This window comes from Ambystoma mexicanum, chromosome 2q, assembly GCF_040938575.1.
Source record: "Ambystoma mexicanum isolate Mex_15411 chromosome 2q, UKY_AmexF1_1, whole genome shotgun sequence".
Lineage (NCBI taxonomy): Eukaryota > Metazoa > Chordata > Amphibia > Caudata > Ambystomatidae > Ambystoma > Ambystoma mexicanum.
This window is the reverse complement of record NC_090924.1, coordinates 866,364,164-866,388,264: the sequence shown is the minus strand read 5'-3', so window position 1 is coordinate 866,388,264 and position 24,101 is coordinate 866,364,164. Positions and strand designations below refer to the sequence as shown.

The following is a 24,101-nucleotide window of genomic DNA, read 5'->3' as shown; positions in this document are numbered from 1 at the left end:
TGCTATGGGCAGTGGCATTAATTCTGCAGGATTCAATGCGCTACACCTCATAATTTGGATGTGGGGTGCAAACAAGATGAGCTCATATCTTGTTAGTCTAGCAGAGGTGAGGTGTTGCGTCTGTGTTCTATTTAATAGAACGTCTATAGCATGTGGCACCATCAAAATTAAAGTGTGCCCAATACTATTCCTTCCGTTTGTTTCACTGATGCAGCAGCCGCTGCAACAGATCGCAAACATCGTGGTAGTGCGCTACAGGGTCCAGCACGGAAGAATAATAGCCGCACGGCCTATTTCTTCCACCTTGTTCCTGTGTCAAAACCGCCAATGCACATCCTTCACTCTCGCTCACAAATAGTCTAAAGATCTTTTTATAGTTAGGAGTGCCTAAAACTGGCGCAGCACATAATACAGCTTTCAATTGCTCAAACGCTTTCTGACATTCCTCATCCCACTGTAAAGGCATCACTGCATCCTTTTTTGTTAAGCTCACCATCGGCTTCACAATCAACGCAAAATTACTAATCCACTGCCGACAGTAAGACGCCATGCCTATTACAGCTCTTACTCCTTTTTGAGTTTTTGGAATAGGCATACTAGAAATACTTTCTATGCGTTCTGGTGTTAATCTTCTCCCTTCTTTCGAAAGTAGGTAACCCAAATAAGACACCTCCTTTTGATTATACTGGAATTTCTTCAAACTTGCCTTGTGACCATGGGTCGCTAGGTGTGTCAATAGTAATATAGTACTTTCTTTGCAGATCTCGTGTCAGCAGCTAGTAACAAGTCATCTATGTACTGCAAGAGTATGCAACCTTCGGGTAATTCTAACATGTCTAGCTGCTCTTTTAGCGCTCTGCTGTAAATACTCGCTCTTTCTGTGTATCCTTGTGGAATGCGTGTGAATGTGAATGATCGACCTCCTAGAGTGAACGCGAACAGATATCTACTGCTTTTATCCACTGGAATGCTAAAGAACGCGTTCTTCAAATCAACTACACTAAAGTATTCTGCAGTGGCCGGTATCATTGTAAGTATTGTTGTGACATCTGAGACCAAAGGGAATTGTGGGTCTACCACTTTGTTCAATGCGCACAGATCAATTATGAAACGATATGGTACTTCATTGCCTCCTTTCTTGTAAAATGGAAGAATCGGGCTGTTGCACGTACTACCTGCAATTTTTTCAACCACCCCCAATCTCACCAGGTCAGTAACAATACTCTTTAATCCCTTCTCACCTTCAACAGAAATTTTATACTTGCGAATTCGTGGTAATGTAACACCTTCTTTCAAAGTTATTTTTGCTGGCTCTATTTTCAAGCATCCTACATCGTTATCATGCATTGCCCACAGACAGGTTGGTACTCTACTTCGCTCTTCTGGTAACGCTTTTGACATAAATTCCATCACTGGTGCATCGTGAGGACAAATTGTGAGGAACACCCCATCTGCCGTACAATGTATAACTGCCCCCAATTTTCTCAACAAATTTAATCCTAGCAAGTTCTCCCCACAATTTTCTGTCAGAAGAAATGGACACTGTTCCGTAAATGGTCCTATTGTAATTGGGACAGCTTCTGACATGGGGTTAATTACTGGTGTACCTGCGATCCCTACAGAAACATTATTTTGCCCAGACAGTGGGATCTCCGGAACCAAGTGGTGGTCTATCAAACACTTCTGTGCCCCTGTATCTACAACGAAACGGTGCTCCTTATTCCCGACTCTCATTTCTACGTAGGGTCCTCTCTGATTCACGGGAATAGACATTGGTTCCGACCCCTGCCGTGGGCTGTCCTATTGCGAAAATAACACATCGTCCGACGTGTAGTCACCGCTGATGCTATAATACGTGTTTGGCTGTGTATCAAAAATATTCCCATTTCCCCCTCGGTGTCCTCCACTCTGATCATTTCTCTGTTGGCCCTGCCCGCCGTGATTTTGGTTCGGAACACTTTGGTTCAATGCCTGGTTCTGTTGAGCTTAGTTTTGACCATAGGATTGGTTTTGATTACCTCCATTGGTATATCCCTGCTGCTGCTGCATGCTATTTCTGCTTGGGCCATTCAACCCCTGATGTCCTCTATGAGGCCTTCGCTGGCCAAACCCACCTCTATTCTGTAGGTGCGGGCATTGCGCTCGCCAGTGTCCTTCCTCTTTACAGTACGCACATTGATTTAATCCCAATGACACCCCGTGCATATTATTGAAATTTCCCCTGCCTTGTGCATTTCCTCTACCTCTATTGTATCCAATTACCTGCTGCAGTAACACCCTCGTTTTTAAATTTACTCTATCCTTCATCCCTCTCTCTTTCACCACATTTACCCTGTTCTCGTAATATTTGGCTATGTGTAATATCTAACTCACCGGTTTTGCTGCCCAGGCACTTTCCGACGCCATTAACATATCTTGAATTGGTAATATTAGTCCCCTCACATATTTATCAACAAATAGCCTTTTCCCCGACTCTGTGCTCACATCCTGCCCACTGAAGTCTGTGAATACTCCTTCAAATCTATTGAAATAATCTGTTACTGGCTCATCCTTGCCCTGTACACATGTAGTTAATTTGTCCCACTGAATCCTTTTTTCTGGAATTATTTCTCTCAATCTCCGCATTATCCGTTCTGGTAGATCTGCCATGCGGGTTCCCGGATTTTCCCCTACTTTTTATTTTTGTCCGCCAATAGTAACTCCGCCCATGTGGCGCCAAAAGCCCCCACGTCATCTACCGTCCTTATCTGTTTCCATATATCTGCTGGCAAAATGACTGGGAAAATCAAATCTATATCGCTCATAGTAAGCACTGCTGATCTCAGGGTTGACTCTACTTCCTTGTAGAAACCTGCTGGATTCTTTCTTATATCGGGAATCGTCTGTTTTATAGTATTCACCTCTTGCCTGGAAAAGGGGACATGCACATACTGGGCGGTGAAATGGGCTGGTGTTACCTGCGCTCCTACTGTACCCGTTTCAGGGACCTCTACTTTTGGTACAAACGTGGGCGGAACCTCTCTCATTGGAAATGCCCCACTCACGATCCCTCCCCCTTCTCTTAGGTTCAATAGTATTCCTAAGTCCAGTGATAGGCCCGTTTCTCCTGTACTTCGCTCGAATGTTCTCTTGTAGACCGCAAGTATCTCGGGTGGGCTAGCCTTATTGTTTTTTTATATCCTTGTCTATTAAATGTTCAGCCATCTTTCTTTTCATTGGCATGGAATATTCGTCAAATAGGGGAGCTCAGGAGTCATTTTGACAGTGACTACAGACTTTGGTTCCGCCTCCACCATGTCCTTGCTTAGGAGTCTGCGGATTCTTCTTCTCAGTTGGTGAAACAGCCTTGTTTGTCCTCAGAGAGATGATAGTCTTCAATCACACTGCTGCCATCAGTCAACAGCCTTAAATACAGAAGAAACGAAACGGGACAAAGGAGTATGGGAGGGCCATTTTAGGGAAACTCCTTTTTGCAGGTACTTCATAAATACATTGGCAGATTGACTTCTATCAACATGACACAAAGAGATAGTGCATGCAATTGTGTGGAATGTGGGGCTCCTTTCCCAGTCAAATGATAAATGGTGTGAGCTGTGCAACAACATCAGGGAAAGACCACAAAGTACCCAATTCTAGTTCCCCCTAACCCAGAGTGAATGCTACAGCAGGGAATCTTCTCGTAAAGGAGAGACTCGTGGTGAGCACTGGTGCATAGCAGGTTTCCATTCCAGTCATTTTAGGATGCATGGTCCATCATTTTTATTACAGCGTTGGCCCAAGGACTGCAGAATCCTTGCGCTGTGAGCACTGTGCTGCTGTTTTGTAGCATACACACTGCATGTGCATTCTGCTTGATCATAGCATATTTTGCTGGTGATGAATAGATCTGCAGCGCAGCCCGATGAAATAGGAGTAACAGACCAATGCAGTGCTTTTACGTTATTCCTGTGCTTCTGAGAATGCTTCTGAACCTGACTGCAAAGTATTGTCTGGAGTATATCTGCCTTTCATCTATCTGGAGCAATGCAGATTTGAGTAAGAATGCATTTATTGAATTAGTTAAAAGAAAGTGATTTGACATGCAAAGCTCTATCAAATATTATACCATGGATGTTCATCCGTGTGTCCCACAGATATCCATCCTCTCACCCAAGATCTTTGCACTTTACCTCCTCGCCAATAAAAACACTGATATCCAGCAATGTACATAATACACAAGTCTACCTGCAAATATCCACAGACGATATCCAACAACTCTAGTCCTGATTCACCCCGATCACAACCTGTATGTCACACGCTACCTTAACCCTACCACAAGAAAATTCCTGTTCCACACCAACAATACCCAACACCTCTACATTCAGACCCGACGGTCCACCATTAATCTCAAAGGCTTCATACTTCCTCTGACAGATTGCAGCAGGTTTCTTGGATTGCACACAGAAAAGGGCCATTCCTTCAAAACAACATACTGAAGAAAATTCAGTGAACATGGCACCAACTATCTCTACTGTGGAAAATGATGCCCTTCATACTGGACACCAATTTAAGATCCACTAACATGCCCCGGTCCTGTCTTAACGGATGAAACGCATTGCACAATGGGCTACCCACCACCACGCTAGTACCTACAAGTAGTATCCTTGATGTTGCTGCTCACCTCATGAAAGGGCCAGGACGACAGATCAGGGGCAACACATTTGTCTTGGAAGCAAGACAACGCAGAACACAAATTTGAATCCTGGTCCAATGCTTAGAGACTGGTCTCTGGTATTACCCGTGTAATAATTAATTAAAGGTCTTTAACTTTACTGGCTATCCATACAAACATGCATCACCTTCATACACAGCTGACACACGCTACTACCTTGAAAACAAAGTAATCTCGGTCAGACAGCATATAACCAGAAGTCAGGATCTGGCTATACTAGAGCAGTAGAAACAGAAAAAAAATAATTAAAGAGGAAAAACAGATTCTCTTTATACTTGTGGAACTTCATACTCATCAACATCAGACTTGAGCCCACCCACATTCAATTCAGAAAAGAAGTCAAGACCTTCGAGAAGCACCTTCTTCAGACCCTGTAGGAAACATTCCCTCGCCCCCAAATCCACCAGGCCCAGTATCCCTCCTGGTGACCGCACTTTATTTCCCACCCCACTTAGCTATTCCCAGCTACCCTAGACGGTCTACCAGTGATTAATGTTATGTTGTAAGGACTGTCTGCACCTAACCATCTAATGCGCACTTCTAATCCCCAACTATGCACAGATCTCTGTTACGTCCCGAATTCAAGCTGAATAAAGACAAAATAAAATAAAGGAAAATAGATGGATGACTGTCGGGGGATATGTGGATGGGTAAGTGAGTGGTGGTGGGGGGATAGTGTGTGTATGCGCGTGTGGTTCTATTAGTATACAACATTACCTACCCCCCATAAGGCATTAAGGTCCTCAGTGGTTCATCTTTAACCGAAATCCGCCCGTGACCAATGTTCCCCAGTGTCCCTCACCCCCATGTCAATAAGAATGTTCCCATGGCAATTGACGTCTACATCAGCCAGCAGTCTGCTAGGCCTTGCAGGAGGGTGGAGGAGCAGGAAAATGAAGGGCCATATGGCTAAAGTGAAGAGAAAAGGAGCACAGCAGACGTTTGACTTAAAACGTGTCACATGGGAAAGGAGGAAAGGAGATAAAAGGCAAGGGGTGCAAGGGAATGCATATCTAGGGCAGTGTAAAGGAGAGAAAGGTCACTGAAAAGACTCAGAACATCAGACCAGAGGATGGGATGTGGGGACGTAAAAGTGAGTTTACAGGAGGTGGGCACCGAGCCAACAAGTCGGTCAAGCACCTCATCTTGCACCTCAGCAAGATCTTCTTGCATAGGTCAGCACTCAAGAGAGGAACTCCTTGGCAGTGGCCTTTTCCCCCACCCTTGTCCTCACCATGCCATGCTCCCCTCTGACTTCCCAACTGTCCTGGTGACCGTGCAGCACTGGTCACAGTCATTTGCCAATATGCCTTTAAGACTCAATGAGCTGGTGGCTGTAGCATGCCTCCTATTGGTGCAGCAAATGCTAGCTGCAAACCAGAAGAAAAAAGGTGTAGTACCCAGGGTATCAATTCCCTATATGCGTCCCCCCCCCTTTCAGAGGAGCAGCACAGTCAGCACTATATTCACATGGGCACATAGATATCTGTGTGCCAGCTTGCCCGCTGAACTGGTAGGCTGCACCTGGTACCATGGTAGCTTGGCTGCTACCCGTGTCACAACCCCTAGCCACCGCCTTGCTGCGGTGGTGCTGCCAATTATAACAGTTGTGAAGCAGCACGAATTTCATAGAGCAATGTCCTGGCATGACCACCACAAGCACCCAGCACAGTCAACTTTCACCTCATTGTATACTTAAATGGATAACTGCCACAGCAGTGCCAGCATGGCTCACACTTTGCTTGTTGTGAGAATAAGACGGACTGACAGTTAAAATTAAGTTGCCAAATCACCATATTATAAATCAACTGAGCCTGAGACAATAAGTGCGGGAGCTCAGAGATAAGTCCTGGGGCTCAGCCCAGCCAAACACCCACACACATTAAATACTGATCTATTCCCCACTGTGTTCACAGTCACAGCAATGGACAGACAGCACTTTATAGGAAAGCTCCCTTTTCTTTTGCGGCCATCCTGTTATTTCTTTCAGCATGGGACAAACAGTTAACACGCGTATCGTGCTGTATTCCATGAATGCAGAACATTTATACACATTTTATTTTGCTTTTTGAATCTGCAGTTACGGGTGGCCGTGATAGATTGGTGAAGCCCTGAAGCAGAACACAGGAGTCTGGTAGGAGGTTAGGTGTAATAAATACAGCGTAAAGGATCACTGATGGGGCAAAGAAAAGGAGCTTCTACACTTAATATCCCACATCTCTACCTCCAACTCTCCAACTCAAACAGTCACCCTGGTTTGTGCAATATGGCAGATACAATAACTCAAGGCTTTACCAGTGTTGACCCTAATGCAATGGGGCCAGTCAGAGCCGGATTTATAACCACATAACAACTAAGTGACACTGGGCACTGTGAATATATTAATGCAAAAGCCTTGGCAGACACCAAAGCCCTCTTCTTGCCAGAACGAAAAAAACAAAACAAAGTCCCAGGTGAGGTACTAATGTCTTTACATTTGGTCAGGAGGGAACTGTTTTTGTTTAGGGCAGGCAAGTCTGTCCCTCACAAAGGGAGAAACTCGCACTGAATGAAGAAGGGCTGATGAAGGCATAACGATGTTGGTGTTCCGATTACAGTCTTAACATACCCTCCTTATATGTTAGGCATTTTTGCAAAATACAGTAACTAGCATCTTTTTGATATTAAACAACTTTGCAACACTTGTGTGAATTTCTGTTTTGACTTTATATATGCCACTCAGAGGCCTCCACAGCAGTGCAAAATTCCTCACAATGCCAAATTGTGTTCAATTGGTTGCTTCACAATGCCAACTACTCTGCAATTAAGGCTGCCCTGGAGACCAAGCCGGTAGCGTTGACTGCTCATTTAGTTCCTATCTGCTTTGATGGGTGTGCTAAACAGGCAGAGAACATGCAGACACTGCAATGAGGATTTTCATATGAAGTGGGCAATGAAGATCCATTTATTTTTCCAATCACAAGCTCACAGTCTTGGTACATGGGATACTTACTGTGAACGGCTTTGCAGTCCCCTTTTCGTCTCTGGTGGACATAACCTTGGCATTCCGTCTTGTTTCCCTCAAGCGATCCACTGATGGGGGCTTTATAAATATTACGAATGGCTTGAACTCCAATGTTCTCAAATGCTTTATTGTCTAAATGAAAAAGCACATTTCAAAAAGTGCAATACGTTTAGAACACAACAAGCATTCATACTTTCTAGCTGGTTTCCCCCCAAATTTACCAGAGCAGTCCATACTAAAGCAATTTCTGAACATACAAAAGAAGAACAAATTACTTACCTCTTGGAAATGTTCTTTCCAATGTATGTTCTGCCCATGGATTGCTCATCTATGATGACATCCTATCCATAGCACATAACAAAAATGGGGGGATAACTGCGTGGTGCGCTCAACTTCCTGAGGTCTTGTCTAAAAGCAGCTGAAAGTACACAGAAGGTTCCCCTTGAAACCTCCAAGGTGATGTACAGAAAAGGATGCGGAGTGCACTTAAATTGTGCAGATGGACCTAAATTAAAGTGATTAATTACTTGAATTTACAATTCGGAATCCTTAACAACATCAAAAAATATATACATAGATGAAGCCATTGGATGTGTGTAAGTGATTTAATCCAAGCACAGCCGACACATGTTTCGACCACTAGGTCGTTATCAAGGCAGTCTAGTATTTCTGGGCAAAATCCCCTGGTGGATTGGATATGCAAAGTAGATACTGCGCTGCAAAAAGGGTTCCTCAGTCAAAGAAACCCCTGTGGTAGGTCATCTGATTTCTTGGCTTGAGTGCCTTGGATTCGTATTAATGGGATAAATCTCAAGCGGTTGCCAGCAGTGAGCACTTGGATTAAATCACTTACACACATCCAATTGCTTCATATATGTATATATTTTTTGATGCTGTTAAGGATTCCTAATTGTAAATTCAAGTATTAATCACTCTAATTTAGGTCCAACTGCGCAATTTAAGTACACTCCACATCCTTTTCTGCCTATCCATAGCACAGCTCCTCTTCTGAAACATTTCACCTGCCTCTACGTGCCCTGCGCAGGAGATCCGAACCAGTATATATTAAGTTACTGCGCCCATGACCTTAGCTCCACCCATTTTCCCCTAGTACTCTGACACTGAGGGGCCGGGGAACCATTGGTGCACTGGCTATTTTGATGAATCCACCCTCACCCCTGTTTTCCCTGTGGGGACCTCCTCCCATGTGACCAGGGGACGGGAGCCGCTACTTGACCGGACCCTGGTGGCGGCTGTATGAGGGAGGATCGGATGGGAGGAGACTACCTCCGGAGAGATGTCCTGACTCCATCAGATGAGACACAGCATCTCCCCCTTTCCCATATTGAAGACAGTCTAATAACCACGATCCTGTTCCTTTCTTTAACATTTCTAGAGGGCCTACAAATTGCCTGGTGTACTCCCCCGTCAGGTTTCTTTATGCAATGCCCACAGCCTGGTGTACTCTCCTGCCAGGTCTCTTTCTACAACATCAACTGCTTGGTGTACTCGCCTGCCAGAACTCACCTGCTGTGGAAAGATTAATACTAATACCAAAGACCCACATGGCATACTACTAATTACGTGTTGCCACTTGCAGAAGTAAGAATCTTTTACTTTTTGGCAGTTACCAATTGAACATATTTTTCTTACACATTTGTATTATTTTTGTTTATAATGTGAAGGTCAATAGAGGATGTTTTGGACACAAAGACGGCTTTTCAGCTATTGACATCCTGACATGTAGGGAAACTCCTCTTTAGCATACGGTCAGAGAGGCATTTTCCCCAACCCTTTTTCATTTAATAAATATCTTTGGTAAAACATGACAACCTTGTGTCTGGCTCCCTTTTCTGACCCCTCACGGCATCCACCAAGAGTGGCAGGGCGATGAGGAATCCGTGGGCGGAACCCCCATCCAAAAAGAACATTACAGAGAGGTGAGTGATCCTCATCTATGATAGACTCCCAAAGCAGTATGTAGACCAGCATGAGGGAGGAGAGCAAGGACACCACCTAGACCAATAAACATTGGAGGTCTGCCCTTGGCAGATGTCCAGGACAGGGACCCCTCCTCTGCACAGCAGAGGTGGCAGCCTCTCGTCTGGTAGAACAGGCTCAGAGACCCTCAGGCACCCTTTACAGCCAGATCATAGCATTCTGAGATGCAGAGAATGATCCACCTTGACAGGGTTACTTTGGTCATATAGCCCTGCCAGCACAAGCCCAGGGTACCAATGACAATCTGGTAATCCCTCCTGGCCTCTCTCGTCAGACAGAGACTAAGTAGCTTAAGGCCCAGGTCCACCTGATGGAATCACTCCTCTGCCTTAGACGCATGAGGTGGAGGAAAAAACACAGGAGGATGGATCTTTTGAGAGAGAAGAACATCGAGACTACTTTTGGAAGAAAAGAGGGTTTCGCTCACCATCACCTTCTCTTTGGAGAAAACTAAATAGGGAGGTTTAAAAGATAAGGCAGAAGTGATGAACCCAGGAAAATCACCTTAACATTAGTCAATCTGATAGAACAGGGTGGAGGTGCTTAACTGGAGCTCCCATAAGGAATGTCAAAATCAAATTTCAGTCCCACCTCAGAACCACAAACTCATGTGGGGGAAACTGGTTAGACAAACCGTGCAAGAACTGCATGATCGTAGTGATTGTGAAGAATGAGCCCTATTCCGGGTACCTCTTCAAAACCAGATTAGCAGTGAGGAAATCCTTAACAGTGCCAATCTGCAGGCCTGCTTGGGCCAAGGACATCAAAATTAAAAACTGGGGTTAACGAATAAGATAAAGGGTCCAGATTCCTCTTCTGGCATCAAGGCTAAATTGTAAACCATCTACAGGAATAAATCGACTTGGTTGCGGGTCTCCAAGCTGAGAGAAGTACATCAAGGACCTCATCTGACAAGTCCCACCTCTTGTACCTCAACCTCTCAGCAGCTAAGCATGAAGGTTCAGGCTGATGAGGTTCGGGTGGAGAACCCGCCCGTCAGATTGGGAGAGCAAGTCAAATCTCTTTGGAAGGCAGCAAAGAGGGCAGATGAACATGTACAGCAACTTCCGGTACTACATTCTCCAGGCCCAGTCCAGAGTGATCAGGATCAATGTGATTACGAACAGACGTAATCTCCTGAAACCAGCAGAATGACAGGGATCAGTGGGAACACAAAGGTGGATGAATGACCATTTGACCGTCAGTGCACCCCCCAGAACTCCCTGCCAAGGACATTCCCTGGAGTAGAACAACTTGCACTTCCTGTTCACAGTGGAAGCGAAGAGATTTACTTGACGACTTTCCCAAAAGGAGAAGATCTCCTCCAAAACTTCCTGTTAAAGCTCCTGCTTGTGGGAGGCAGAAGTCTGTCTGCTCAAGGTACCCACTGTGACATTCTCTCTTCCGGCCAGATGGGCAGCCGGAGAGAATCCGTTCTCCAGACCCCAGAGTCAGAGTCACATTGCTTCCCTGCATAGCGGCAAGAGCCCCATACTACCACCTTTGTTGAGGTTAGTTCATTGCTACTGTGTTGTCTGTTTGGATGAACACAGTCTTGCGTTTCACGGAGGGGAGGAAGCAGACCATGGCAGCATGATTGCTCTTAGCTCCAGCAAATTGATGTGATCCTGAGACCACAGTCTGGTTGCTGTCAGTTCCAACAGGTGCGCACACCAACCTGTCCGAGATGTGTCTGTGACCACCACCACCTGGGACCAGTTGAGGAAACAACACACCTCTCAGCAAGTTGTCGCTCATGGCCCACAACACAGAATCCCAAGCCACCTGATCCGAGACCTGCAGAAGGAAGACATGAGACTGTGAAATTGGGACTATTGGCAATGGAGGAGCCACTGAAGTGATCTCATGTGTAGCCTCGCCTCTGGAACCACTAGGATGCAGAAGGCTTTGTGGCCCAGTAGGCAGGCTGCCACCACTGCTAGCAGCTTGATGAAAACCCTGGGAGCTGAAGAAAGAATGAAAGCAGGACTTTGAACTGGAAGTGAAGTTGGCGTACCACGAATCTTGGGTACTTCCTGTGCTTCCGATAGATAGGCACATGGAAGTAGGCATCCTAAAGGTCCAGTGATAGCCAAACAATCATTCAGATTTAGGGCTTGCAGAATATGGGCTAGAGTAACCCTCTTGAATGTGTCCTTGCGTAGGATCAAATTCAGCAGCTGCAGATACAGTATTGGATGCAAATCCCCGCCCTCCTTCGGCACCAGAAAGTAGGTCGCATATCAACCCTTGCCCTATCCGATCACAGCACTAGCTATATTACACTCATTCTCCCAAGCGGATGGGATACCGGGGCAAGGTGTTGCATTGAGGGTCATGGTGTTGGATTAAAGGACATTGTCTGGGGACGTTACACAAAAGAGAGGCAGTGGCCCTGTTGGATGACTTGGAAGTCCCAAGCATTGGACGTGGTCCTGGACCATTCCAAGCTGAACAGGGAGAGCTTCCCCCACAGGGGTTTAGTGGCAGGAAATCTATCTTAGAGGTTTCATGCCTTGTGGTGCAGAGGGGTCAGTGGCAGCCACCTAACCCTGCTCTGGGGGCAGCTCTACCCCCTGGGAATCTCCTGCCTTGCAGACTTCCTAGGGCTGCCTGGCCTCAACCATGTGGGACATAGGATGCTGAGGGACGAAACCTCAGACCCCGCCATAGAGGAGCATAGGGTAGTTGCATGGTCAAACCCAATGACTTTGCTGTGACCTTCGATGATTGGAGGGCATCATCAGCTTTTGCCCCAACCAGGTTCTGTCCATCAAAGGGCATGTCCATGATTTTAGTTTGGTTATCGAGAGAGCACGCTGATTTCCTCACCCAGGATGGACGCCTCACCATCGTACTTGTGGCCATGGATCTGCTGACACAATCAGCTGTGTCTAGCCCCAATTGTAAGATCTGACGGAAGGCTTCCCTGCCATCACTGACCATACATAGGAAGCCTTCCTGCATCTCCTCCTTAGGCCTGTGCTCAGCTGCACTGGCCACAGCGGACCAGAAACCGTACGAGAACTTCAGCAGGGCGCAAAAGCCGTTAATTGTGCAAAATCTTTCCTCCCCCCAGGCGTCCGTCCAGCCTTTTATCCTACCTATCAGGGTGAAGAGAAGGAAAGGTGGAGGACTTCAAGTTCACAGTATGTACCACTAAGCTCCCTGGGGAGGCATGAGGGGACAAAAGATTTGCTCTGAGGGGGCAGGGCTATGCTTCTGAGCCAATTCCTCCGTCAACTTGTCTCCCAGACCTCTAGCCCTGGTACCTCATCTGCTACATTGAAGGTAGCAGAGTCTCCCTTTTAGGGCCTTTCTCCAGGAGGTCTGTCAACTCAAATTGAATTTTGGGCCAAACAGAGCAGATGTGCCCAATGTTTCACCCACCTTAGCAATCTGTTTCTGAAATGACGCCTGAGGCTTACCAGGGTGAGAGCTAGAAAAATGTAAAGTTCAAGGGAGGTGTCCAGACCACTTCCATGCTGAAGATTCAAAGTCCAAGGCTAGTCCCTTGACATCTGCAACCACCTCACCCCCCCTCCCTTCCAAAGAGTTCCTCTGGAAAGTCCCCCTGTTCTCTGGAAACCGAAGGTGCCATTGTGATGCTGGAAATGCTTTGGAGGGACAGGGCTGCCATGTCCTTGTCCTGCCACTTCTTTGTTGGTGTTTTTCTGTACAGGAGTCCAGTTTGGAACCCCGGCAGTTCAGCTCTTCATTTTTACGTTTTGGTCAGCACAAACCATGGCATACCTTAGGGCACCCATGTGTAGTGTGAGAAACCAGAAGGCACTCTCACAGCTACTTCCCCAGGATATTTTGCTCAGGTGGCCTGGGAAGTGCCATCGCTTCTGGATCCCAACCCTGTGGGTGGACAAGCGAGGGAGCATCACTTATGGTGGAGGGTCATTGCGGAGAGAGTACTGAATGGCGAGACATGTATCCCCCTTTCTATAGACTCACCCCTCCTTCTCTAAGCCTTCATGGACTAGGTCCACTCCTCCACCTTCTTTCCCTGTAAATGCCCACCACGTACTGAGAAGAGGAAGAGGCAACTAGAAGCAATGTACACTTCCCGTTACAAACACCACTCTAGTACTGAGGCGAAGAAAAGAGGTGTAAGAACATGCAGTACTGAACGTCAGTCATGTCCCACTAATTGGGCTCATTATAGCCAGGTAAACCAAGTCAACAACACACACCTGAAGCCCCTTAGTAGGGCTCAGGTGTATAAAGGAAGGAGAGGCAACCATGTGAAGAGAGAAGGAGAACCGCTAGGTCGAAGCCAGACTAGGTAGCCTGGAGACCAGCAACGATTCCAGGACATGCAGGATACGGTGAGAACAGGGCGCGTGGCTTCGCAGGACTGGGAGCCTTCGTAGTGGAATGCGGGTAGACAGCTACCTAACAGCTGAGCTGCAGAAAGGAGCTGCCAGCAAAGAACACGTTCTGCATTCTTTGCAAGAAACTGGAAAGCCAGCATGTGCGAGGATGTGCCAGGCAAGAAAGCAATCTGCTTCCTGACTTTGGAAGAGGTGAGAAGGAACACCCGGAAACACTGCTGGGTAGATGTGAAGAACCAGTGAGTGTCAGAGGACACGGGAAGAGCAGAGCTCTATCATGGTACCGCAGGCAAGTAACGGTCCATAAGCACAAGTGAAAGCGAACAATATTGAACACCGAACTGAATGAAAAGTGCTATGAGTGAAAGCACATCATACTGAACACCGAACTGAATGGAAACTGCTATTTGATTAAGAACAAGTGATATTTAATACCAAACAAACATTTGTAAATTAGACTGACATAGTGAATATCAAACTGTGTATCAGCAACTTTGTGAACAGAATGAAAGCATGTGGCAAATTGAACAAACACTTAAGTATTTGAACTACAAATGTGAGGAAGATTTATGATCTTGTGGCAAAGCAAAAGACCGATGCAGAGAAGGGTTGCACTAGCCAAAAGGAAAGCCAAGTGTGGAAAACCCAAAGCACAACGCAGAAGAGCCTGTGAGGGGCTAACCAAACCTAAGGGGGAGACTTATGGTTGCACGACCTGTAATGGGTTGATTGGTCGGTCTAACAACTGCGCCTAGACCAAAGAGCGCTCTACTGTGACGACCACAGACATTCAGAATCAAGCCAAGCAGTTCCTGGTTTGCGTGGCCTGTGATGGGTGGACTCTGTGGTCTGATAAATGCGCCGAGACCAGGGAGCCCTAAATGAGGACAAGCAAAGGACATTGTGAGTAAGCCACTGAGACACTACATTGAAATCTTGGGGAAGGGAACCCAGAGAGTCGAAGGAACCAAGAAGTGTGGTCTTGGGTAAGGGAACCTCAGGATCGTCTTTTTGTGTGACCTATACCATATTGAACTTGGGGAAGGGAACCTCAAGGCCCGTTTGAACACTGATGAGACTAACAGCTATTGGAACTGTATTGAGCCTGAGATGGAAAGACCAAGAAGGACGTAAGCGGCGAGCAGCTGAGACTTTACTTTCGAACACTGTTTTTGTTAGAGGAAGAAACCCCACACCCTGTTTATTTCCAGATGTGAGGGCAAGCATGATTTTTTACACAGAAATAATTTTTGATTCAGAATTACACTGGCTTCTTAGATTTCTTTATGCAGGTGAAATCCCTACCTTACTTATAGGGCAAGTTGGGCCTTACACCATCCTGACATTTTAATAAAGTTCTTTGAAACTTGAATTCCGTTGTCTGTGCCATCTCTCTTGATATTATGCATGCACGTTTCTGGGCACAGGTGTGTTGCCCACAGAGCAAGGTAGGGGCTTGTGGCAGCTACATGCTGACTTGACAGTGGCTCCGGACAGCCTCCATTTTGGGGATACCAAGGCCCTGCCATAGGAATCAATAGATTCCTACACAAAGGCAAGATGTCCACTGGTGGCCTCTTGGTTTCCTTTGCCTTTCCCTCTTGTTTCTCAAAGTCCTGAGAAGCCCTGTCTCTGTTCCCTTCCCCTGAATGGCTGTTGGTTGGAAACACCATATATGGCTCTGGGGATGCCGCCTAGAGACAGACTGGCTGGAGCCTTCCCAGGGACAGGTTGTTGTGGGTAAACCATTGGGGTGGAGCCTGTATGAATGGAGTGAGGAGGCAATTTGCATTTTGTGTTGTGGGTGTCTGGTTTTGGTTGCGAGAATGCCTCAGCCAGCCCTGACTGAAACTTCATTAATGCAGTGTAGTGCTCTGAAAGGCTGAGGAGTTTCCCCCAATCCACATCCATTGTTGTGAGTGTCTGGTTTTGTGTGAATTGCCTTAATGCCGGTGAGCCAGGTTGGGTGCTGCCTGCATGAATGCATTTGTGTATGTTTGACTGGCTAAATCTGACTCAGCCTGAGTGAATGGGGAGTGTTTTGTATAACAGGGGACCTCACACTCGCCTCCTGGTCAGAAGATGAAACAAGAAACCTGAAGCAAGAAGCTGAAGTCATCTTAAGCTTGTATCCTGGGTCCAGCTGGAGGAAGAAGTCTGCCACTGCAATTACTCAAGAAATCCAAAAGCTGACTTTTGCTGACTCAAGGATTGAACCAGAGAGGACCTGGCTAGGTGACCTCTTCCTGTAGCTATGAGGGAATATCATACAATTGATGCTCTTCTCCCGAAGTGTCTTGGACGCCAGTCCTGTGTGCCTGCCGTCCAAAAAGGCATATCTTTGTGGGTCCAGAAGAGGAGTGCCTGGACATCTTGAACCAACAAGTCCATCTGTGTTGCTCCAGGTCCAAAGGAGGGTTTGTGACTGCTGGAAGCCAAGCTGCTGAGCATCGCCCGGTACCCTGGCATAGTACTGCATGACACCCGGAGCTGCCAAAGTTCCAAATGACTGAAGAAGCCTTGAAGGGACACTGCTGCCATGACATCTGTCTGCTTTTCCATGCCAGAGAAGATCCAGGATGGCGGCTTGCTGAGGGGTGTCCGCCATTGGATTTCCCGCCACCAATCCACGAAGAAACCTCCTGAGGATCCAGACTTGGTGATGGTCCGCAGTCCAGTCCAGTGCTCAATTCCAAGTCACCAGAAGCCACTCTGTCATCCGTGCTGCAGCACCGAACGACGAAAGGCAGCCAACAACAAAATACCAAAACATGACAGCTGCTACTGCCATTGCACCAGTCGTCACCGAAAGTCATTGATGACCACCAAAGGATCTTCATCCAAGCCTCGTCTAGGTCCACAGTAAGTTTCATCTTCGCGAGACATCCACAGCCGGCGTAGCAACCAGACAACGGAATACCAACAAAAAGACCAGAATTGCTGCCTTTCCGACACTGCTTGGTTCCTTTCTTCGGCTTGACACCGACATCCCAGCAAATCCTTCTTCCAAGGGAAGTCCATTCTCGAGGGGTCCCGTCAAGTAAAGCCAACAAACTCCATCAAATTTCCTGCCAGGGCACCAAAGGCACTGACGAGGAAGAACATTTTCCATCCTCAAGATTCATCCAGGGGTCCCAGATTCGTCTTGCATCCTATTCTCCTGTGGCTTTCCAGGTGTTTTGGGGGTAGTGGGATCTGTAGAAAGAGTAGCAGACTGTTAATGAACATATCTGGAATGGGCTATAATATATCAAATAAAGTACACCTTAACTTTTCCCTACAGGTTGCCCAGGTGGGCGGATCCTCACACAGCAATGCCTTTTTGGTCTTAAAAATAGCATTATGCCAATGTACTGAATATTGTCTGCCTTTCTACATTAAGGTCTATGAAGTTACACAATGCTTAGTAATTCTTATGCTTTTTAATAACTGTCAGCAGTTGGTGCTTTCTTACTGAATCTAATTAAACTGTGGTACCACAGAGAGTTGTATACATTATTGGCAGCCTGAATCACCTCCCTGGAGTCTCAGCCTTGGTTGCTCGCTCATAGCTACCATTAGAGAACCTTGTCTGGGGTGTTCTGTGCCTCTATCACCAACTATATAGTGGATGGAAGTACAGATACTATATAGTGGATGGAAGTACAGATACCCCTTCTAATCTTTACATCCATCCCAAAGGGCACCTGGTGTCTCCTTCTTCGTTGTAGGTGGCATACATCTTCAGAATAGGTGGATTAAACTAGGTACAGAGGGGTTTCCGAAGGGGGCTATCTCCTATAGACTAGATTATTGTTCTCTGGGATATTTCCCATAAATATGATGTGGCTAAGTCGTCACCTATATATGCAGTTTTTCTGGATCTAGTCATCAGAGAGGGGCTATGGATCAAACCTGCACAGATGGGATATATTGAAAATATAAAGTCCTGATGATGTGCAAAGTATGCTAAGTACTGTGCAGATCAGATATGGTCCTTATTGTCAACTTACAGAAAAATGATCCACGAAAAGATGAGTCAAAGAGGGTCGTTTATTGGCCCAATCCTCTTCTGCTAGTGTATTAATGACCTGCCAATGTTTGTGGAAGAATCCTCTAAAAGGTACACTGGCAATCTGTGGGAAGCCAGTACCATTGCTATACTCAGACGATTTAGCCCTTATGGCCAGGACACCAAATGCCCTAGAGACACAAACTAATGCCAGTGCCAACCTATTGCAATGTGAATTATTTACTTTTAAACAAAGGCAAATCAAAAGTCATGGTTATCAATAGTTACTGATAATGAAAAAGAAATCCCTGTTTTAAAATGGATGGTGCTGCAATAGAGATTGTATACTGTCAATTACCTCAGGGTTTTCATTTCCTCAAATCTGGCCCTTGAAAGCAGAGACAGCAACTAGGAAAGCAGGAACAGCAGGGAAGGCGATCATAAAAGTGGTCAGCACCATCAGGACAATTTTGGGGCCGAAATTGAAAGAGCCTTTAGCAGGAAATCTGATGGAATAGTCACCTCAGGTCTGGGGTCTGGATAGAAATGTCAACAGAGTAGGACATCAATTCTGGAAACCTTCAGTACTAAGCCCAAGGCTTCCCCAACAGCCATTCCCCATGCCGAGGTGAGCTACCAAAGCAAGCAACCAAGGGTGAGGCACTCGCAAGCAAGGTGTGCTGTGAAAAGAGCATCAGCCCAGACTCAAAGTTTGGTAGACAGGGCCTGGGGCAAACACTTTACCAGACCTTCGTCTCGAACTACAGAAGGCAGCTATGCTGATACATTGCATCTTTGGGATCAGAGCGCATATTAGACACTGAAATCTATCCACTGGCCTCCATTAGGTCGATTTAGAACGAGCTAAAAAGAAAGAAATATGAAAAGGAAAAATCAACAGTTGTAGAAGTGTTGGCTTTTTTATCCAATCCGGAGTGGATATTTGTATGCCATATGGCGGGTACCAATCATACCTCGAAACACTCATCAACCCCCAAACAAGACACCCCTTCGTTCTTGCCAGGGCAGATGCTTTACCATTAGAAAGCAATAGGAAAAGATGGAACATAGCAATGAATGCCAAACGTAAAATATGTGGGTCAGAGGAGGAAAATGTATATCATTTTCTCCTGGTCTGCCCAGCCAATAAACCCTCAAGGTCATGATCAATTTGTCCCTTTACTAGGAAGAAAGGATTCTTGGTGAACAAGAATGCTGTACTGCCACTGCTCTTAGGGTACTTTGAGAAGACTAGTACAAAGTCAACTGCTGGGTTTATATACAGGGCATGTAAACGGAGATCCAGCAAGGTAAATCAGCACAATCTCTAGAACACAGGGGCTGTGAGTGATGAAGTAATTATCTCATATTATTACTTCTCTCTCTCCCTTGAAGTAGCATTTTCCTATCCAATCAGTTTCCTTGTCACTGTGACTGGAGGATAGCACAGGGACAACGTGCTGGTCTTGGAAGCAAGACCACGCAGAGCAACAGGGGTTTGAGTCCCGGTCCCTGATCCGCACTTCAAAACCAAATTTGGGTACAGTATTAGGTGCGTTATAATTAAATAAGAATGAATAATTTAAATTGTTATAGTTTAAGAAGGTCTGATTATAACTAAAATGGTTTAAATATTTGCAATGAAATCTGCATTTTTAGTTTCTGTTTTTAAACGTGATAATATTTGACAAACTATTTGTATTCTTAAATCACTATTGTGATATGGTGTAAAGGTTTCTTTGCAAACCATAAACAATAAATAAAAAATGAAAAATCACTATTGTTTTTTATTCCTTCACGAAAGGCCTAATCAGCCGAATGTGCAATAAACATTTTACAATCTAACAATCATAAATCTTCAACACGAAGGGCTGCAAAGGAAGATGAGCATATTCCATAGGGTCCCCATACATGAGGTGCCGATTGGCAGCAACAACGAAGTCGCAACCATCGCCATGGCCTCTCTGCCCAAATGAAGGATCTGATGGTGCTGGGGAACTTTGCCCCTCTTCAGGTCAGGCTGAGCCTGTGGTTGTGCGGAGTCACCCTGTGCCGGTCCCCGAGGAAGCTGTGGGACCCATCAGTGGCAAGGCCATGGCCATTGTCACCTGAGCCAATGGTGCCAAGGCCGAAACCACTGGTGCCTTGGTGAAGAGTTCTAACATCAAGCATACAATTGATCATGGCATTCTTCTACGTCGTCTGAAGAAAGTGGGTTTCTCTGGCCCATCACTTGAGTGAGTTTCATCAGTTCTTACTGGACGTAATGATCTCCAGTAGCTCCATCTTGCGGGGTTCCCCAGAGTTCTTCTCGTCCCTGCTTCTGTTTAATATCTATGTCCAGCCTTTGGTAGAGGTCATTTGTGAACATGGGATTCACTTTTATATTTACGCTGATGATACTCAGCTGCTCTACCATCTGAATTTGCCTTTGTTAGACCCCCCCTCTAAACTACTTGGGTGTCTGTTGCAATCAATAAGTGAGTGGCCAAATATTGGCTGAAACTTAATGGAGATAAAATGGAGATCTGGTTGCTTGGCTCTAATCCTTCCACCTCGTTCTGGACCCCAGACTTTTGGCCTACTTCACTGGGGCAGTGTCCCAAACTCAGTGATTCAGTAAAGAGCCTGGGTATTAAAATGTTGTTACCATGCTGCAGGGTGGTGCAAGTTGCTTTAGTATGCAAGTCTGGTTTCCTCAAGCTGAAATTTTCAAGAACACTCTACCATTTCTTATGGTTGAGGCTGGTGACGGCATCGATAATGGGCTTGCTGGACTACTGCAATGGCATCTACTTAGGCCAACCTGATTGTCTGATCTCTCGGTTGCAACTCTTGCAAAATGTGGCTGCACGCTTGGCACTGGAAGCTACGAGAATGTTTCATTACTCTCGTCTATTGCGACAGCTTCATTGGCTGCCAGTGAAAAAGCTCATCATGTATAAGATTCTTTGTATTGTGCACCGTGCAATCCATGATATCAGAGCAGAATACCTGCAAACAAAGCTCAATAGGTACTTTCCTGCCAGACAGTTACGTTCTGCTTTTATTAAATTGTTGGACCATAGATAACGTGGGGCTAGGGTCGGTGGAAGATACTTCTCTGTCCTTGCCCCTGCTTTATGGAATGTACTCCCACTTCAGCTTCGGGAGACCTTTGACCATCTAAGTTTTCATAAGGTGCTCAAGACGCATTTATTCTGCGTTTTAGGGTTTTAATGTGGCCTATGCCATTTTATTTTGGCCATTCCCGATTACCCCTGTCTCCTAGCACGTAGATGCCTTCGGGCCATAGCTGGCGCTGTATACATTTCTTGCCATTTCCATCTTCAGGCAAAATTGTTCCCATTTCTTCGGAGTGGAGGATGGGTCAGAAAAGGTACCCGAGTGGCATTCTCTGTAGCTGTGGCTCTTCTTAGAAGAGAACCAAGAATGCCGGTTCGAAGATCTGCTTGGGGAGTGGGATCTCTTGTGATGCTTCTTCTTGTCCTCAGTTTTCTTGTGCTGGGGCGACTACACTTCAGAGCACTGATGTGCACCATGCGACCTTTAACGAGACCGCTCGACTTCACCCCTTGCATTGTGGATATAGGGTAAGATCTTCACTGCTCATTCACGTAGGGACTTTGGATGCATGGACTAGCACGACTCGCAGTCATGGGTGCTGTGCTCCTCACCCAAGCAATAGAGGGCAACTCTGGTGTGGATCCGGTAAAGGCATCTGCCAGCTACAATCCATGAACAGTTTGCAACCTAAGGCCTTTGCCGGGTTGGGCATGGCGTTGTAACGAATTAAAAAAAGCTCAATGAGCATGTTCCTGATAGCAAACAGTGTGCAGAAAAAAGGAACCAATGGCATAGAATGTGTGGCGCCTCAATATATACTGGGCCCAATGTCATGTCTGGCACGGGGTAAGTAGAGGCGTCGGACGGAGCAGACGCGGAGCAGTGCTGCACCTCCTGGCAGCGGAAAAGCTCCCAAAGAAAAGATTCACTGTGGATAGGAGGAGAACATAGATGAGGAATGGATCGGAGGAAGGAATCCATTTGAAACTCTTATGCCCATACCTATAGTGACCAGAGCTCTCAAGTGTCCCAGTTCCATGTGTGAGAAACCATCCAGTCCCGTTTTTCTTGAAAAAGTGAGAATTGTAGTTTTATCTTTATCATCTTAAATCAATGACTCTCCCTCCCTTCCTTCCTTTAAGACCAATGCTAAACAATGGCTACACTCGGTGACCTTTAGACACCTTCACCCATGACTGTATACATTTATATTACTGTACCCTCAACCCAGTGACCTGTATAAATGAATATTACTGTACCCTCATTCCAGAGACCTTGACGTCTCCACCTTACGACTTGTATAAATATATTACTGTACTTACTCTGTACGTACACATATTATTGTAACTTATCCCTATATATTATGTTTTTGCTTTTATTGTATTTCTCTTTACTTGCTCCTCTGTATCTGTAACCAAAAATTCTTGTTGCAAGTGCCCAGATGTCTGACGGCCTGGTGCACTCTATAAATAAACAATACAAACAATACAATACAATGACAAATCCCAGAATTCCCATAAAAAAATGGGTCAGAATAGCTTTCTTACTGTGTGATGCTGGAAATGCATTGGAGGGACAGGGCCTCCATGTCCTTGTCCTGTACTCCCTTATGTGTGTTCAGTGTTGCTTTCTGCACAGGAGTTTATGTGGCACTCCTGGCAGTGCAGCTCTTCCTCTTTTTTGGATGTGGTGAACCGAGATCCTTGGGATACCCTTATGGCACCCATGGGTGGGGGTACAACCCTGTACCATTAGTGTATGGTTTTGGGCACCTGTGTGTGGCCCACAGAGCAGGGTATGGGCCGGTGGCAGTTCCATGCTGAATTTGACAGGTGCTCAGAGTATCCTCCATTTTGGGATACCCTGGCTTTGCCATAGGAATCAGTGGACTCCTGATAGAAGAGAAGATGCCCCTGTGGCCTCTTGGTTTCTATTACCTGTTACCTTGTTTTCCCAATGTCCTGGGAAGCCCTGCCTCTGTCCCTTCCCCTGACTGGCTGTTGGGTGGAAGAACCATATATGGTATTGTGGAGAAGTCCAGGCCAGACTGGCTGTAGCCCTCCAAGTGACTGTATGTTATGGGTACACCCTTGGGGTGGGACCTGGGGGAATGGAGTGTGTGACCAATATGCATTCCAATTTATGGGTGTGTGGTATCTGTGTGTGTGACACAAAGAATGAGACAGCCCTGCCCGAAACTGACACGAATGCAGTGTGGTGTGCTGAAAGGCTGGATGCTTGCCCCAATCCACATTCCTTGTTAACGGTGTCTGGGGGAATGGCCTGAATGGACTGTGAGCCGGATTGGCTACCTGCCTGCATTAATGCCCTTCTGATTGAATGGCTGACTGTGCAGCTTGGCTCAGCAGTGAGAATGATGGACAGATCTGTATATCTGGGGACCTCTCAATTACCAAATTGTTCAGAAGCTGAAGTTGAAACTTGAAGCCGCTTATCCTTGAAGCCCAGCTGGTAGAATAAGAATTGCTGCTGCTTTCCTTCGACCTGATCCGAAAGCTGTCGAGTCTGTTGATGAATCCGAGAGAGGACCTGCCTAGGAGACTTCTCCCCAAGCTACGAGGGAACATCGTGCTGAAGCTGATCTTTATCGAGGCACCCTGGAAGCCAATCCCGAAAGGCTGTTGACCGGAAATGTGGTCCGCTGAGAAATCTGAAGTAAAGCGCACGGACATCTAGGCCATCGAAGTCCATTGCCGTCGACCGGGGTTCAGAAGATTTCCATAACTGCTGGAAGCCAGTCGAGTCGTGTTGCCCAGAAACAGGGATAGCTTGACGTTGTGCTGCTCGAGGACCGGAGCCACAACGCTCCACCTTTGGCTAAGAACATTTAAACGAAGGGCTCCCTGGCATCACCATCGACCGCTTTGTTGCCGGAGAAAGTCGAGGTCATCGACGACAGAGGAGAATCCGTCAGTAAGTTTCCCACCACCTGAAGTCCACAAAGACGCTGACAAGTGAAGATCC

At 46.2% G+C, this 24,101-nt stretch overlaps 1 protein-coding gene across 6 annotated transcripts in view; it reads right to left on the bottom strand.

Moving 5' to 3' along the window:
* Positions 1-24,101, bottom strand: part of MPP7 (MAGUK p55 scaffold protein 7) — a 1,979,219-nt gene that overhangs the window by 48,568 nt on the left and 1,906,550 nt on the right. For all 6 annotated transcript variants that reach the window (XM_069648102.1, XM_069648107.1, XM_069648105.1 and 3 more), the window contains one exon: positions 7,704-7,847. In XM_069648102.1, the coding sequence (XP_069504203.1) occupies positions 7,704-7,847 (144 nt within the window). The remainder of the gene's footprint in view (positions 1-7,703; positions 7,848-24,101) is intronic.